A 17,569-nucleotide genomic window follows, 5' to 3' on the forward strand; every position below is an offset into this window, starting at 1 on the left:
ATATTTTAGATAAGTTTTCAATAATTTAATAATAAACACAATGAAATATATTTTCTCGTTAGGTTCAGAATGATTTTTGCGAAATTATTGCGTACACAAGTTTTCACTTGCCTTATTCGGCAGGAAGAGTGTTGATAAAATCTCAATTATACACACACACACACACACACACACACACACACACACAACACACACACACACACACACACACACACACACACACACATTATATATATATTATATAAATATATATATATATATATAATATATATATATATATATATAATGGGGTCCACCTCTGGTGTAAATTGTGGGACCCATTGCCTCGGAGAAGTGCATAAAAAGACTTCAAGGAAGAATATTTGGATTTGGATTTCTTCCTGAAGCCGTTTGAATATTCCACTTCCCCTACCACCCCATCTTTTAGTATATTTTTTTTTTTTACCAATAGGAATATTTTATTACATAATATGGTACAGAAGATTTAAGAGATACATTGTTGATATAAAGGTGGCATATACGGTACATGTTGTTACGTGTGTATCACCGATTATAAGGCGAAAATCTCATCCAGCTCCTCAGAGCTGGGGCGTGTGCCCAAAATACAGCAGGCATTACCCCTCTGAACAGCCGCACTGAGCCGCTGGAACAGAAAACTAGCTGCCCTGGGATCCCTAGTTACCCTGATGAGTCTTTTTCCCAGCTCCTTAAGGAATTTAGATGCACTCTTTCCCCATGAGCCAAGGGTCTCTGAGCCTATGGGAACAAACATATAATGATGGGCAAGTTCTCCATATTTTCTAGACTTTTGGGACTCCCTGAAGCTGGCAGCTGCCCCTCCTTCCTCCCTGGTGTATTGGAGATAGGTATCAGCCAAGGTAGATGCACATGTATAGTCCCACACCACCTGCTTCCCATCTGTCCAGGCTTGAAGGGTGATACCATCTGGACGCTTCTGGCTGCCATCAGATCTGCATAGTTGGGGTGGCTCCCTTACTGCTGGGCATCCAGCTGTTGTGAGGCTCCTCTTGATAATGTTATTAACCTCCTCATGTCTTGCAATCTTTCCCTCGGATTTACGGCACACAAGACCATGGTACCCGAATCGGTCTGCTGCTTCACTGCCACAAATACACCTGTGTTCGGCGAGAATAGGGGCGGCAAGTCGAAGGGCAACACCGATGCGGATGGTCTGTGGGTCGAGACGTGTGCCAAGGCTGGAGTTGGGAACAGCCAACAGAAAATCCCCAGCATGAGGGGCTCTCACTGCCAGGAGGCGGGCTCTATCCTTCCCTGACACACTCTGAAGCATTGTTGAGGCAATATTTTCCACTATTGGACCATCCCAGTGCGATTGTTTGTAGTTGTTGGGGGGAGTAGGTCTGGCTCCAGAGCCCGTTAGATTATCCCAGATCATTGCTCCGTCAATGAATTTTTGGTCCTGGACTCCTACCTTGTCCCTAAGATGTTCAGGGAGAATCGCTGCTACAAGCTCTCTGGATATATATATATATATATATATATATATATATATATATATATATATATATATATATATTTAACAAGTCGGCCGTCTCCCACCGAGGCAGGGTGACCCAAACAGAAAGAAAATCCCCAAAAAGAAAATACTTTCATCATCATTCAACACTTTCACCTCACTCACACATAATCACTGTTTTTGCAGAGGTGCTCAGAACACAACAGTTTAGAAGCATATACGTATAATAATACACAACATATCCCTCCAAACTGCTAATATCCTGAACCCCTCCTTTAAAGTGCAGGCAACATTGTACTTCCCATTTCCAGTACTCAAGTCCGGCTATATAAAATAATCAGTTTCCCCTGAATCTCTTCACTAAATATTACCCTGCTCACACTCCAACAGCTCGTCAGGTCCCAAAAACCATTCATCTTCATTCACTCCTATCGAACACGCTCATGCACGCCTGTTGTCTGTGTTCTACCCACCTGGAGGGTATTTCGAGGGTCATTACCCCCGCGGACCGATCCGTGACCAAACCTTGCGGTAGATCAGGGCCAGGTTGTCACTGCTGACCACAGGCAATCCATGATACATACCACACCCCCGCTGGTCAGGTACTGACTTTATGTATCTGTCCAGTTGCCTATTGGTAATATGCCTTATGTATGCTGGGAGCTAGCTAAACAGTTTTGGGCTCTGACACTTTTTGTCTTAATCTCTTGGTGTATGCACAACACCCCTGCACTGCCTACCGAGTGAAAAGGACAGACAAATCATACTATATGTAGGTTACCTTCAGGTTAATTGTATTCGTTACTGGAGGTCACGACTCCCACGGCCCGATCTCGGACCAGGCCTCTCAATTGCTGTCCTGGCTGACCAGGCACAAGGGCACAAGGCACAAGGTTCAACGTATGCATCACAGCTCGGTTGAGCAGGAACCGACTTAAGGAATTTAAGAATTTCTCTTCTGATAATGGCCAGGGGTTAGTTGGTATTACCCCTTACACTTATTCAGTTCTCTCTTTGTGTACTCATCGCACCCCTGCATTTCATTGGAGACATATTGCACCGTCTGCCAAGTTTGTTGCTCTCGTACAGAATGATTCTACTGCATGTTTGAGACCAGTCCCTCTAGAATTTTTCAGGCGTAAATTATGAAGTACCTTTCTCGCCTACGTTTCAAGAAATATAGTTCAATTGCGGGACTTCATGCATTCCCAATAGTTTCGATGCATAACAGAAGTTATATGAACAGTGAAGGTTCTTCAGATCTGTTCCTGTTCTTCAGTGTCTCCTGCTTTAAGAAGGCCGTTAGTATGCATTAATATTCCTGACTAGAGAGAACAAGTGATTTGAAGAGAATCATCATTGATTTTGCATCTCTCGTTTTGAATGTTCTAGTTATCCATTCAATCATTTTCAGTGTCCTGGTGATAATTATGTTGTATGATTATTGAACGAGTGATCCTCCAACAATGTCACTTCCACATTGAGTTTCCGCACTATGGAATGATCAGAATCTGTCTTGTACCCCGTTTTAGTCACTGGAGAACTTGATTTAGATCAACTTGAAGGTTCGCTGGACGTGGCCACTCTCATGCAAATTCTGGTATAGCGCCAGTAAAAGACAGTACAGTGTTATGATTAATGTCGCAATGTCTCAATTTATACAATTGAGAAAGAGAAGTGTAGGTAATACCGTACCTTGAGGAACAGTGCTGTGGCTGCCTCCAATTTCGGTTTAACATTTCTGTCTGGATTTTGTATATTAATTTATTAAATATCTACCTGCTCACTTTCCCAGTTATTCCCTCTACACAAATTTTATACTCTATACACATGTAAATATCCATGGATCTAAAAGTGTTCCAATATGCTGGGGAATAGCCGGTGTCGCCCTGGCAAAAATGTAAATATTTTTACCCTGAAATGTAACTGTCATCATTAGTGACCAGAAAATGTTATGATCTGAGCTGACTAAACTTCCACGTAAAGAGCACTCACCGGCATAAAAAAAATACATACCAAGAAACGGGAAACATTGTACAAAATATTTTTTATGGGGAAATATACCAGAGTAACCGCCAGAACCCAAGAAAATACAACAGGGGATATATATAGGTGACAACACGATACAGTTCATCAGTACGTCATACACCAGGACCAAAATTACATCAGCCAATATTACCAGTACTGGAGAGACCGGGAATATAAATACACAGAGTCGTACTAGAGGATGGCACAGCACCAGAGGCATTAACAGAGCCGAAGGGTAAATCCTCCTTCCTCTTTGTTAATATTTAGGGATTACAAACTTAACTATATAAGTGGGCTCCTTAGAGAAGCAGATGTATTGTTTGGAGCTTCCACAGAAACACATCCAAGGGATGATTTGGATGGGGAAGTTATGGGTTAAGAAACAGATTTTTTTATAGATGTGACAGAGTAAACAGGTTACAGGGAGGAGTAGGTCTCATTGTGATAGACATTTTTTGTTGCACAGACCTCTTGAGATCAATAAAAGATACAATAGAAGTACTGGGTTTTAAAGTGGAGACGAATAATTTACCGAGTTTCCTTGTATATAAACCCGCCATCAGCAACATCTGAGTTCACACAACAGATAAGGAAAACAGATGGATGGCTTGAAAACCTGGCGAATCCTGCACCAAATATTATCCTCTGAGATTTCAGTCTCCTAAATTTGAAATGTAAGGTGGTATGGTTTGATTGGGCTAATCCGGGGGGGGGGCATGGACCTGCTCCGCATGGGTCAGTAGGCCTGTTGTAGTGTTCATTCTTTCTTATGTTAAATCACAGCATTGTACTAGAAATATTTCCCAGAGGTTCGTTAACTTCAACAGATACATACCAGAGAGTTAATGGGGCATTGAAAAAAGTTGGCTTTGACACAAGACATTACAGAACCCACTAGGATTCAAAATTCACTGGATTTGTTCTTCACGAACAACGAAGAACTGATTAAACATACAGATAACAAAAACAGTATACTCTGATCATAATATCATAGCAGTACAAATAAGGATAAATGCAGGAATGAAAAATTCCAAAAATAGTGTGAGAGAAGGATGCCCAGTCAATTTAACTTCAACAGTCATAGAACTGAATAGGATAAAATAAACAAAGAACTATCAGACATACCCTGGAAAGTTATGAGCATCGAAACCCTTACCACTGCCTGGAAAACATGATTACAGAAGAATACAAGGTCTGTGTAAAATAAAAAACTCTGAGAAAGCCTAAAAGAAGGGCAAATGTAGAGAGTATAGAAGAATGGACAGAAGGAGAAAAGGGTTTCCAAAATGTAAATATAACACAACAGAAAAAAGTTTTGTCGAGAGATTGCCGAGTTAGAACAAAATCTTAAGATTTCGTATCAGATAGAAAAAGCACAAAGGGAACATAAAGTTGTCCAGGATATTACAAGAAAACCCAAATATTTTTACACCCATGCAACATTTAAGTTAAAAACTATGTAGAATTGTTCTAATAATCGCAGGAGCTTCATACGCTAACGATGAAAAAGAATTGAGCGAAATTTTAAAATACCAATATGAATCGATGTTCAACAATCCATTAAACGAAAGCTGAGGTGGAGAATGCAGAATTTTTTTTCGTTACCCCTGAAGGCCACACTTTCACATAACTGACATAAGTACAAATTCAGAAGAATTCGAAAACGAAATAGAAAACATGACCACTCATGCAACACCGGGATAAGAATCGTGGAATTCCATATGTATAAAGAAGCAAAATTCGACTAGGACGAGCACTCAGTATTCTTTGAAGGAAGAGTTTCCATATAGGCGAAGTCCCAGAGGCTTTGAAGAGTGCGGACACAAATTTTCATAAAGGGTAAAGCATTAGTCAAAAGTTACAGACCGGTAGCCCTAACGTCACACATCATAAAAGTCTTTGAGAGGGAGATAAGACATCGCATTATACTATGGACCTCCATAACCTATACAGCCCTGGCCAGCTATGGAGGTTTTAACAACATGTGTATGGAGGTTTTAACAACATGTGTATGGAGGTTTTAACAACATGTGTATGGAGGTTTTAACAACATGTGTATGGAGGTTTTAACATGTGTATGGAGGTTTTAACAACATGTGTATGGAGGTTTTAACAACATGTGTATGGAGGTTTTAACAACATGTGTATGGAGGTTTTAACATGTGTATGGAGGTTTTAACAACATGTGTATGGAGGTTTTAACAACATGTGTATGGAGGTTTTAACAACATGTGTATGGAGGTTTTAACAACATGTGTATGGAGGTTTTAGAAAACAACCAAGATACAAATGTGGTTTACACGAATTTCTCAAAGGCATATGACAAATGTGATCATGGAGTGAATCCTCATAAATTAGGTATAGCTAGTAAAGTAACCAGATGAATTTTCAATTTTCTGATGAACAGAACACCAAAAGCAGTAGTTAACAGAGCAAAATCCAGCACCAGCAAATATAAAGTTTACAACCCCTAGGTATGGTCCTGGCGCCTTTCCTGTTTCTTATCCTCATAGCAGATATAAACAAAAGCACTAACCACAGTTATATATATTATCATTTGTAAATGATACCAAAATAAGTATAAAACTCACCTCGGCAGAGGACATGAAAAAACTAAAAGAAAATATAAAAGTGTTGCAGTAGGCAGTCGAGAATAACGTGACGTTCAGTAGCGCCAAGATCCAACTACTTAGAAGTGGAAAGAATAATGCGAGATTACAAAATATAACAAAACGAACAAGCGAAAGATCTAGGTAAAATAATATCACCTGACCTTTTTTCAAAGAAAACAAAACGGCAAATCTCTCATATACTAGGGAAATGACGGAATAATAATGAAAACTTTGAAAGCAAAGAAGATAGTGTCAGTGGTGACACTTTTCAAACCTCTTGTGCTCTCTTAGAGCATTGTTCAGTGTTGACGGCTCCTTTCAGGGCAGGTGGGATATAAGAGCTGGAACACATACGGAGATCCTTTACGGCCCGCATAGAGCCAATAAAACATTTAAATTGCTGGGAATGCCTCAGTCTCAAATACGTACTCACTGAAGCAGAGGAGAGAAAGATACATGATAATATATATGTGGAAGATGCTTGAGGGCCTTATCCCAACTCTGCACACTGCCTGGACAACATACTGGAGTGAGAGATGTGGGAAAATGTACAAAATAAAGCAAGTGAAAAATAGGGGCGCTGTGGACGCTTTGTATAAACATCACTGGGCCCAGAGTGTTTAACACTGCCATAAGATATCAGAAACATTGTCCGAACAAGTGTAGAAGTTTTCAAGAGGAAATTGGACAGATCGACAAGGCTACGACAGATATGTGGACAAGTAGGCCGCTGGCAGTAACAGCCTAGTTGATCAAGCAAGCACCAGACAGGCCTGGCTGGGCTTTGAGAGTAGGAAAACTATGGAATACCTTAAAATTCATCAAAGGTATACCTCATCCGTGTTTAACGGAAGACATGCATTTGCGAAAGACATGAGCGACCCGTTCTCTACCTATGTTGCCCTGTGTTACGCAGCTGATGGGATTTCATGTGTCTGGCAGACTTGCTATTTAATAAAAATTGTGATTTGGATAATATGTGATGTTAGTGCTGTTGGTCTGTACTTTTTTTTGCGATAGCTGTACTTCAGTCTTCGTAGAGTGGTGTTATGCTGGTAGTTTTTAGTGACTGAGGGATGACTCTGGTGTCCACACTCTTTCTCCGTCGAATATTTTAGGTCACAAGATAGTGGTCTCTTGTAGTTCTTGATTTATTAAGGACTTCCACATGTCTGGCCCTGAGACAGAGTGCATGGGCATGCTATCCCAGGTTTCCTTGAAATCAGTTGCAGTTAAAGTTACTAGAAATTGCGGAGGTGTCGGTAGCAATTAGAGTTTAAGCATATGAAAGTATTTGGGATTTCGTTTAATCTCATTTCTGTCTTAAGTAGACTTTACGTGACAAATTAAATTTGAGCTCTGCGTTCTCTGTTTTTCTAAACTGTGTTTCCTTTTGTGGTTCAGAAAATCTGGTGCCTTTGAGAAACCGTTATCAGTTCCTTCACCTTCCTCTCTCTCTCTCTCTCTCTCTCTCTCTCTCTCTCTCTCTCTCTCTCTCTCTCTCTCTCTCTCTCTCTCTAATATGCATTATCGTATTCTTTGCTGTAGGGGTGCGTGTTTAGGACAGACTTCAGTCTCCAGTGAGGTCGTCCTCCCGAGGAACTCGTTCAGCTACATGTTAGGTCATATCGTCTTCCGCGACATAATTCAGTAACGTCACGACTGACTCGCTCCCAGTTGATGTTCTTATTGTTGACGTTAAATTTGGTGAATTCTCCCTCGTGATTGAATTTCTTTTTTTTTGATCGGAGTATCTGCCGATCTAAACCTCAATTAGCTATATTAAACCAATCATAAAAATTTACTTAAATTTTATCACGTAGTATAAACAACATACATAAAATAAACATAAACGAAATAAATATATATTCAAGTGGTAGCCTATGTTAACTATTAACTATTTATATAATACAAACATTAAACTTCTATCGGAATGAGTTATAACCTTAGTTCTTTATTCTGTAAACTGGCCGTTAGCCGCTGTGTTAGCAATTAATTTTAACTCCCCTTCACTCTGCATGTTAAGCGCAAAAAAAACAATATACTGGCAAGGTTCACTAGAAATAAAAGTTATATATATATATATATATATATATATATATATATATATATATATATATATATATATATATATATATATATATATATATATATAATCTGGATCCGGGGAGAGAGAGAAAAAAAATAATTAGTCATAATCTTTACATAATAGCCAGAACAACTTAAGCACTAACCCCAATGGTATCACCACTGGAACCTTCATCCACTGACACGGGTACTTCTCTTGTCCACAGGTACCAGTGCTTCGTGTATAAAACCTGGGACAACAACACCTCCTCTGGCATCATGATGGCACAGAGTGGAGATGCCACATGCAACGGCCTGTACTCTGTCACTGGTGGCTCCATGACACTGGCTCTCAAGAGAGGTAAGTCAGCAGTGTTCCTTGTGTTATCAGCTGTCTATAAGGGCTGTTTACCTTCTATCTGCGTTTGTCTACTGTCTTTAAAGGGTTCTCTACTTTCTACAAAGAACTTCCTACTTTCTGTATGAGTTCGTCGGCTTTCTTTAAGGAGTTGTCTTCTTTCTCTAAGGGGTTGTGTTTTTTATATGGATTTCTCTGCTTTCTATAAAAGGTTTTATATATAAACATGAGAATGAAGGAATATTGCAGCAGGTCTTCTGACTCGTGCAGAACACGTACTTCCCCCAAACCAGTCACCTCCTTGGTTTGTTTGCTTTCGTTAGAGATTTGTTTATTTTCTAAAAGAGGGTTTACTTTCTATGAAGGTTTGTCTGCTATGAGTCGTTGTCTGTTTTTAATAGGGTTTGTCTGGTTTCTCGAAGGGCCTGTCTGCTAGTTTATAAGAACATATCTACCTTCTATAAGGGGGTTGTCTGTTCTCTATATGGTATTGTTTGATTCTTATGAGAGGTTCTTAGAAGATTTAAACATAATACGTCACTGAGTTGCAACCTTTTTGCGCTCACTGCTATCCAAGGTACACTTGCTGGTTCATTCTTTGCAAGTCTGGTCACCAAGTACTGACATACTGGTGCCCACGATTCTCCTCACTTCTCATCTTAAGCTGTCAACACCTAATTCTACCATGAATATGTACAGACGAAATGGGTCTTTATACCTTACAAATATCCTTTTATATATTACTTCATGAGAGTGAGCTAGTCCCATAAATAAACAAGATTTAATTTTTTTAGGGAAGAATAGTGAGGTTATGTATTTACTTAGAATTTCATCATTATTAACTTTGATATGCACCATATAAAAATCTTAAATTTGTACTGCAGGTATGGAAACATTGTATAAGGTCAGACACTAGAGAATACATCACAATAATTACTTGGTTTAGAAAGACACTTGAGCAGAGATGTAAGCCACAGCACCGTGTCTTTGCGGATGACACTCGAATTTGCATGACGGTGTCATCCATCGAAGACGTTGAAAGACTCAAGGCGGACATCAACCCAATCTTTAAATGGGCCGCGGAAAACAGCGTCAAGTTCAGCGAAGAGAAATTTTAATTACTCCGATATGGAAAAATCGAGTAAATTAAAACCGTATCGGGGTATAAAACAAATTCCAACCACACAATAGAGCGAAAAACTAATTTGAAAGACCTGTGAGTGATGTCAGAGGATCTCACTTTCAGAGATCACAGCAGTGTTGCTATCACATCTAAGAAAACGATTGGATGGATACCTTTGATATACCTTTGATGAGTTTCGAGAGACTCGCTATCTCGGAGCCCGGCCGTGGGCCAGGCAATGAGGATAATGAGAACCTTCACAAAAAGGGATACCAAACCAATGATGATTCTCTTCACGTCGCTTGTTTTCTTTATGCTGGAATATTGCTGTATATTTACGGGCCCCTTGCAAGGCAGGCGAAATTGCTGACCTGGAGAATGTACAGAGAACTTTCACGACACACACAAATACGATAAAGCACCTAAACTACTGGGAACGTTGAAAAGATACATGATAATATACAAGCCGAGAAAGAAATGTGATAATATACACTTGGAAAATCCAGGACGGACTAGTCCCAAATTTGCACACGAAAATCACTCCCTGCGAAGGTAAAAGACTGGGCAGGAGATGCAACATTCCCCCAATGAAAAGCAAGGGCCCCACGAGTACGCTAAGAGACAATACGGTAAGTGTCAGGGGCCCAAGACTGTTCAACTGCCTCCCCGCATACTTTAGGAAGACTACCAATAGATGCCGATGGTGACACTTCAAATCGCTAGTGCTCCCTCACTTAGAATATTGCTCAGTGCTGACGGTCCCGCTCATGGTAGGAGAAATATCGGAGCTGGAACAAATACAGAGATCGTTTACGGCTCACATTGAGCCAGTAAAGCACCTAAACTACTGGGAACGCCTGCAAGTCTTGAACATGTACTCATTGGAGCGGAGGAGAGAGAGGTACATGATAATATATACCTGGAAAGTACTCGAGGGCTTGGTCCCAAATTTGCACACTGCCATAACACTATACTGGAGTGAGAGATATGGCAGGAAGTGTAAAATAAACCCAGTGAGGAGCAGGGGTCCGGTGGGGACAGTAAGGGAACACTATCAACATCCGGGGTCCCAGACTGTTCAAAATCTTACCAGAAGATATCAGAAACACGGCTGGAGCAAGTGTAGAAGCCTTCAAGAGAAAACTAGAAAAGTATCTTCACCAGGTGCCAGATCAACCAGGCTGTGATGGATATGTGGGGCAGCGGGCCTCCAGCAGCAACAGCCTGGTTGACCAGTCAAGCACCAGACGAGCCTGGCCCATGGCCGGGCTCAGAGAGTAGATAAACTCTCGAAACTCTTCAAAGGTAAAGGTATAAGATACCCCTGGCTGTCTTCAAGAAAGCAATAGACAGGCACCTGATCAGCCGGGCTGTGGTTCGTACGTCGGTCTGGGTGCGGCCAGCAGTAACAGCCTGGTTGATCAGACCCTGAGCCATCAGCAGACCTGGTCCACGTAAACTCCAGCAAACACTAGGAAATATTTATCAGAAAACATTTCAATCCTGGGATCTTGATCCTACTATCTGCTCACGTGTCTTAAACCAGTTTCTCGGTAACACTTACCAAGGATTGTACTAAATAATTACACGTTTTAAGAGCATAAGAAGGATGGAACACTGCAGCAGGTCTACCGGCCTATACTAGGCAGGTCTTGCTCAAACCCAAACCCTCTAACAAAAATATTTGCCTAACCCATTCTCAGTGCTACCCAATTAATAAGTTTTGATAAACCTAAATAAGCTTTGATAATCCTTAAATAAGTCTGGTATTATATAAGGAAGGAGCCTGGTATATAAGGAAGGAGCCTGGTATATAAGGAAGGATGGAAATAAATGGTATAAAATACCGACACAATGGCAATATAAACACAAATGCAGTATAATGTGATCCTTTATTGACTACGTTTCGCCCACACAGTGGGCTTTTTCAAGTCACAAACAGAACTACCTGGGGTGTTGTTGTTGTTAAAGATTCGCCGGTATTTTCCCGGCCCGGGCCCTTCCAAGTGGTGGCCCGGCACTGGCTCCCTGTCTAGGGAGTGTCTGAGACCTAAGTCTCCCATGGGAGGAGGCACAAGTACCCCCTTCATCTTGTAAGGTACAAACTCGGGCTCTGGCACCAACCATGCCCTAGAAGGGCAATGCATGGTGTCGATCGTGCTAGCGCTGTGCTCTCCTGTGTGGAGTGTCGTGTGTTGGTGTTCATTTTCATTCATGTTGATTCGCAGGTCCTTCTGGCCCAGGTCTTCTCCAGATGGTGATCCGGCAGTGGCCCCCCGGGTGGAGGGTGACGATAATCATCTTTCTTCTTTCTTGGCCCTCCGGTTGGAGGATATCGTCTTCTTCTATCTTGCGCTGACTTCCCCAAAGAGAAGCGCAGTCGGGCAGAGGCAGCAGTTACAGGGTTGATTGGAGCCACACCCCAGCTTTAGCGGACAGCAAAGTGCTGGGTGAATGGTCATGGATAGTCGTGCTAGACGAGGGTACCGTCTTCAAGGTCCCTATTCTGAAGCATCCTGAATTTTCTCTTTGAGGTGTACCTGACTTCCACAAGGTGTTGGGTGTTGGCAGTGAGTAGTCTGGTCATGTCTTCAGTGGTGTATGTAGCAGTTTGGTCGTAGGTATACTTGACTGTTCCGTCCTGGAGGTGATGATGGATTTCTGAAGACAGCATTGTGTTCTTATACTCCTTGGTTGTGTAGAAGTATACACCCTTCAGATATCGGACCCGTTGTGGTGCAGCAGTGTCAGTGACAGTGGCACCGTGAGGTGCATCCGCAGTGTCTTGTGTTTTTGCTTTCTTGGCTGGTGGCTGAACTGGTGAAGGCGAGATTTCCGACTGGTCAGTTGCTCTAGCAGTGGATGAAAGCGGTAGTGGACTCTCATTGGTGGGTTTTGCCGACGTCTCAGAGGTCTCTGATTGGTCCATCTCTGTGTCTAGTGGAGGTTGTGACAGCGGTGGAGCAGCGGTGATGCTGGTAATATTTGCAGTAGATTTTAGGATCTCAGTGGAAGGTGGTGATGCAGGGAATGTGAGGCCAGGCATATTATTTAGTTTGAAAAGTTCATTGATGGTGGTGTTGAAGGAACCAGGCTCAGCTGCATTCTGTACATGAGCATACATAATGCAACAAAGAATCTTGGTGGAGTCGGCAATAGGTGCTGGCAGGGAAGTGGTGGGAGCAGCTTGCGTGGCATGTAGTATCTTGGTAGTGTCTGCTTGAAGCTTGGCGATAGCAGAATATGTGGTTGCTTGTGGGTTGGGTTTCTTTTGTTGTTGTTGTTTCTTGAGTATGTCTCTTCTGGTAGGGCACCTGGCAGCAAGAGTATGGTGGTCATTCTTGCAGTTCAAGCATTTAGGTGGTGAAGCAGTAGTGCAATTCTTGAAGTCATGACCCTCACGGCCACAGGTGGAGCAGAACTTCTTGTCCTTGGTAGGACAATCATTTGTGGTGTGTAAGTATGAGTAACAATTATAGCACTGTGAGATATGTTGGAATTTCTCTGCTTCGATGAAGGCTGGGTTGATGTGGAAGTAGTGAATAGCCAGGCCCTCAGCGAGAGCTCTGGCTGCCATGTTGACGTCACTGAAGGTGACCTTCAGCATGGATGAAGCATTGGGTATTTTAGTAATGAAGTCCACCTTGGCCCAAGGGTTCTTTGCTTCGATAGATGACTTGATTTCTTCGGTGGCCTGTACAGTGATAAGGTTGTCGAGTCGCTTGAGGAACACAGTTCTCCTGGCCCTCAGTGCTGGGGAAGTCAAGACAAGAAATCCCTGGTCTCGTAGAGTGGTAGTAGCAGTGGTGGTAAGTAGTTTCTCAGCCTCTGTGTCGTCTGTACAGACGACAACAAAGGCCTCTTTGAGCGATAAAATCGCATTACATTTGACTTGCAGCCTGCCACTAACGACAGCTGCAAGTGCTAGTTTGGACGACTCATTGGTTGTGCCACTCGCTGGTTTGATCTTTACTCTGTTAGAGTAATGCATCGTGAGTAAGCAGTGCTCTGGTTCCTTCCACCTGGGGTGGAAGGAACGCGAGTATTTATAGTCCGGCTGAGGTCAGGTGAAGAATGCTGCATCTGATGATGTACCGAGTTGGGTTGTAGAGTCTAAAAACTTGGGTAGCTTGGAAAGGAGACTGGACAAGTTTGTGAGCAGACCTTCTACAGTGTTCTTATGTGGGATAGCGATGAAGGAGTTTCTTGGCAAGTTGTTCAGCTATGTTATAGAAGCCACTATTCTGGTTGAAGTTGTCGGATATAGAAATAAGTGATGATTCCAGGATTCTTCGGTATTGAGTGTTGTCTTCTGTGGCGATAAGTCTTGAGTTTCTGTAGTTTATCAAGTGGTTGTGTGAATTACGGTGTTGTACGCAGGCATTCCTTGTGTCGTCAGACCTGCTTGCGTATTGGTGTTCTGAAATGCGTGTTTGGAGGTCCCTTGATGTTTCGCCCACGTATAACTTGTTGCAGTCATTACAAGGGATTATGTATACCCCTGCAGAGGATGGAGGCTTGTCCTGCCTACTACTGGTGATGTCCTTGATGGTCGTGGTTGTGGAGGTAGATACTTGGAATGATGTTTTGGCAAAGATGTTGGAAACATGTTTGGCAATGGAGTTGGTGGGAAGGACTATGTATCTCTTCTCGGCAGTGTCTTCTCTGGGTGTGTTGAAGATGTTTAGTGCTCGCCGTCTGCGAACTTCGAACTTCGTTTTAAAGTCTATCGAGAACCCACCAACCAAAACGCTTCAACGTTCAAGCTCTCCAAGACAAGCTCAACCAGGTCGAGCCTTCAATCCAGTTCACACTTGAAGAAGAGGTCGACAACACTCTTCCTTTCCTTGATGTTCTACTCTGCAAAGCTGACCACGAACTTCGTTTTAAAGTCTATCGAAAACCCACCAACCAAAACGATCTTCTCCACTTCTACTCTCACCACGACACCAAAACCAAACGTGGTGTAATTATAGGCTTCTTCCTGCGTGCACTCAGAATCTGCAGCAACGAGTTCCTTGAGGAAGAATGCACTATAATTGAACAAGTATTTTCCAAACTCCACTATCCTCGTCACTTCATCAGAGACTGCAGACGGCGAGCACTAAACATCTTCAACACACCCAGAGAAGACACTGCCGAGAAGAGATACATAGTCCTTCCCACCAACTCCATTGCCAAACATGTTTCCAACATCTTTGCCAAAACATCATTCCAAGTATCTACCTCCACAACCACGACCATCAAGGACATCACCAGTAGTAGGCAGGACAAGCCTCCATCCTCTGCAGGGGTATACATAATCCCTTGTAATGACTGCAACAAGTTATACGTGGGCGAAACATCAAGGGACCTCCAAACACGCATTTCAGAACACCAATACGCAAGCAGGTCTGACGACACAAGGAATGCCTGCGTACAACACCGTAATTCACACAACCACTTGATAAACTACAGAAACTCAAGACTTATCGCCACAGAAGACAACACTCAATACCGAAGAATCCTGGAATCATCACTTATTTCTATATCCGACAACTTCAACCAGAATAGTGGCTTCTATAACATAGCTGAACCACTTGCCAAGAAACTCCTTCATCGCTATCCCACATAAGAACACTGTAGAAGGTCTGCTCACAAACTTGTCCAGTCTCCTTTCCAAGCTACCCAAGTTTTTAGACTCTACAACCCAACTCGGTACATCATCAGATGCAGCATTCTTCACCTGACCTCAGCCGGACTATAAATACTCGCGTTCCTTCCACCCCAGGTAGTTCTGTTTGTGACTTGAAAAAGCCCACTGTGTGGGCGAAACGTAGTCAATAAAGGATCACATTATACTGCATTTGTGTTTATATTGCCATATAAGGAAGGAGCCTTGTATTATATAAGGAAGGAGCCTAGCATTATATAAGGAAGGAGCCTGGTATTATATAAGGAAGGAGCCTGGTATATAAGGAAGGAGCCTTGTATTATATAAGGGAGGAGCCTAGCATTATATAAGGAAGGAGCCTGGTATTATATAAGGAAGGAGCCTGGTATATAAGGAAGGAGCCTTGTATTATATAAGGAAGGAGCCTAGCATTATATAAGGAAGGAGCCTGGTATTATATAAGGAAGGAGCCTGGCATTATATAAGGAGCCTGGTATTATATAAGGAAGGAGCCTGGTATATAAGGAAGGAGCCTTGTATTATATAAGGAAGGAGCCTGGCATTATATAAGGAAGGAGCCTGGTATTATATAAGGAAGGAGCCTGGTATTATATAAGGAAGGAGCCTGGTATTATGTAAGGAAGGAGCCTGGTATTATGTAAGGAAGGAGCCTGGTATTATATAAGGAAGGAGCCTGGTATTATGTAAGGAAGGAGCCTGGTATTATGTAAGGAAGGAGTCTGGTATTATGTAAGGAAGGAGTCTGGTATTATATAAGGAAGGAGCCTGGCATTATATAAGGAAGGAGCCTGGTATTATGTAAGGAAGGAGCCTGGTATTATGTAAGGAAGGAGTCTGGCATTATATAAGGAAGGAGCCTGGTATTATATAAGAACATAAGAAAGGAGGAACACTGCAGCAGGCCTGTTGGCCCATACTAGGCAGGTCCTTTACAATTCATCCCACTAACAAAACATTTGCCCAACCCAATTTTCAATGCCACCCAAGAAACAAGCTCCGATGTGCAAGTCCCACTCAAATCCAACCCCTCCCACTCATGTACTTATCCAACCTAAATTTGAAACTACCCAAAGTCCTAGCCTCAATAACCCAACTAGGTAGACTGTTCCACTCATCAACTACCCTATTTCCAAACCAATTCTTTCCTATGTCCTTTCTAAATCTAAACTTATCTAATTTAAATCCATTACTGCAGGTTCTACCTTGGAGAGATATCCTCAAGACCTTGTTAATATCCCCTTTATTAATACCTATCGTCCACTTAAACACTTCGATCAGGTCTCCCCTCATTCTTCGTCTAACAAGTGAATGTAACTTAAGAGTCTTCAATCTTTCTTCATAAGGAAGATTTCTAATGCTATGTATTAATTTAGTCATCCTACGCTGAATGTTTTCTAACGAATTTATGTCCATTCTGTAATATGGAGACCAGAATTGAGCTGCATAATCTAGGTGAGGCCTTACTAATGATGTATAAAGCTGCAGTATGACCTCTGGACTTCTGTTGCTTACACTTCTTGATATAAATCCCAGTAATCTATTTGCCTTATTACGTACGCTTAGGCATTGCTGTCTTGGTTTAAGGTTGCTACTTACCATAACCCCCAAGTCCTTTTCGCAATCTGTATGGCTAAGTTCTACATTATTTAACTTATAAGTGCTAGGGTTATGGACACTCCCGAGCTTCAGAACCTTGCATTTATCTACATTGAACTGCATCTGCCACTTTTCTGACCAAGAATAGAGTTTGTCTAAATCCTCCTGTAGTTCCCTAACATCTACGTTTGAATCAATTATCCTACCTATCTTCGTGTCATCGGCGAATTTGCTCATATCACTAGCAATTCCTTCATCAAGATCATTGATATATATTATAAACAACAACGGGCCCAAGACTGATCCCTGTGGAACGCCACTTGTTACTGATCCCCACTCGGATTTAACCCCATTTATGGACACTCTCTGCTTCCTGTCTGTGAGCCATGACTCGATCCACGAGAGCACCCTTCCCCCAATGCCATGAGCTGCTACTTTCTTCAACAGTCTTTGGTGCGGAACTCTATCAAATGCCTTACTAAAATCTAAGTAAACAATATCAAATTCTTTATCGTGGTCAACAGCCTCAAAAGCTTTACTGAAGAAAGTTAATAAATTAGTTAGACAAGACCGGCCTCTTGTGAATCCATGCTGAGTATCATTAATCAAGCTA

At 42.0% G+C, this 17,569-nt stretch overlaps 1 protein-coding gene across 1 annotated transcript in view; it reads left to right on the plus strand.

Annotated features, from left to right (window-relative positions):
* The window catches only part of LOC138852841 (uncharacterized), a gene marked incomplete at its 3' end in the record, with an annotated part of 1,165,962 nt that overhangs the window by 1,101,859 nt on the left and 46,534 nt on the right, over positions 1 to 17,569 (plus strand). The window contains 1 exon segment of the mRNA XM_070086012.1: positions 8,433 to 8,566. Within this exon segment, the coding sequence (XP_069942113.1) occupies positions 8,433 to 8,566 (134 nt within the window).

The sequence above is a fragment of the Cherax quadricarinatus genome, chromosome 17, assembly GCF_038502225.1.
Source record: "Cherax quadricarinatus isolate ZL_2023a chromosome 17, ASM3850222v1, whole genome shotgun sequence".
Lineage (NCBI taxonomy): Eukaryota > Metazoa > Arthropoda > Malacostraca > Decapoda > Parastacidae > Cherax > Cherax quadricarinatus.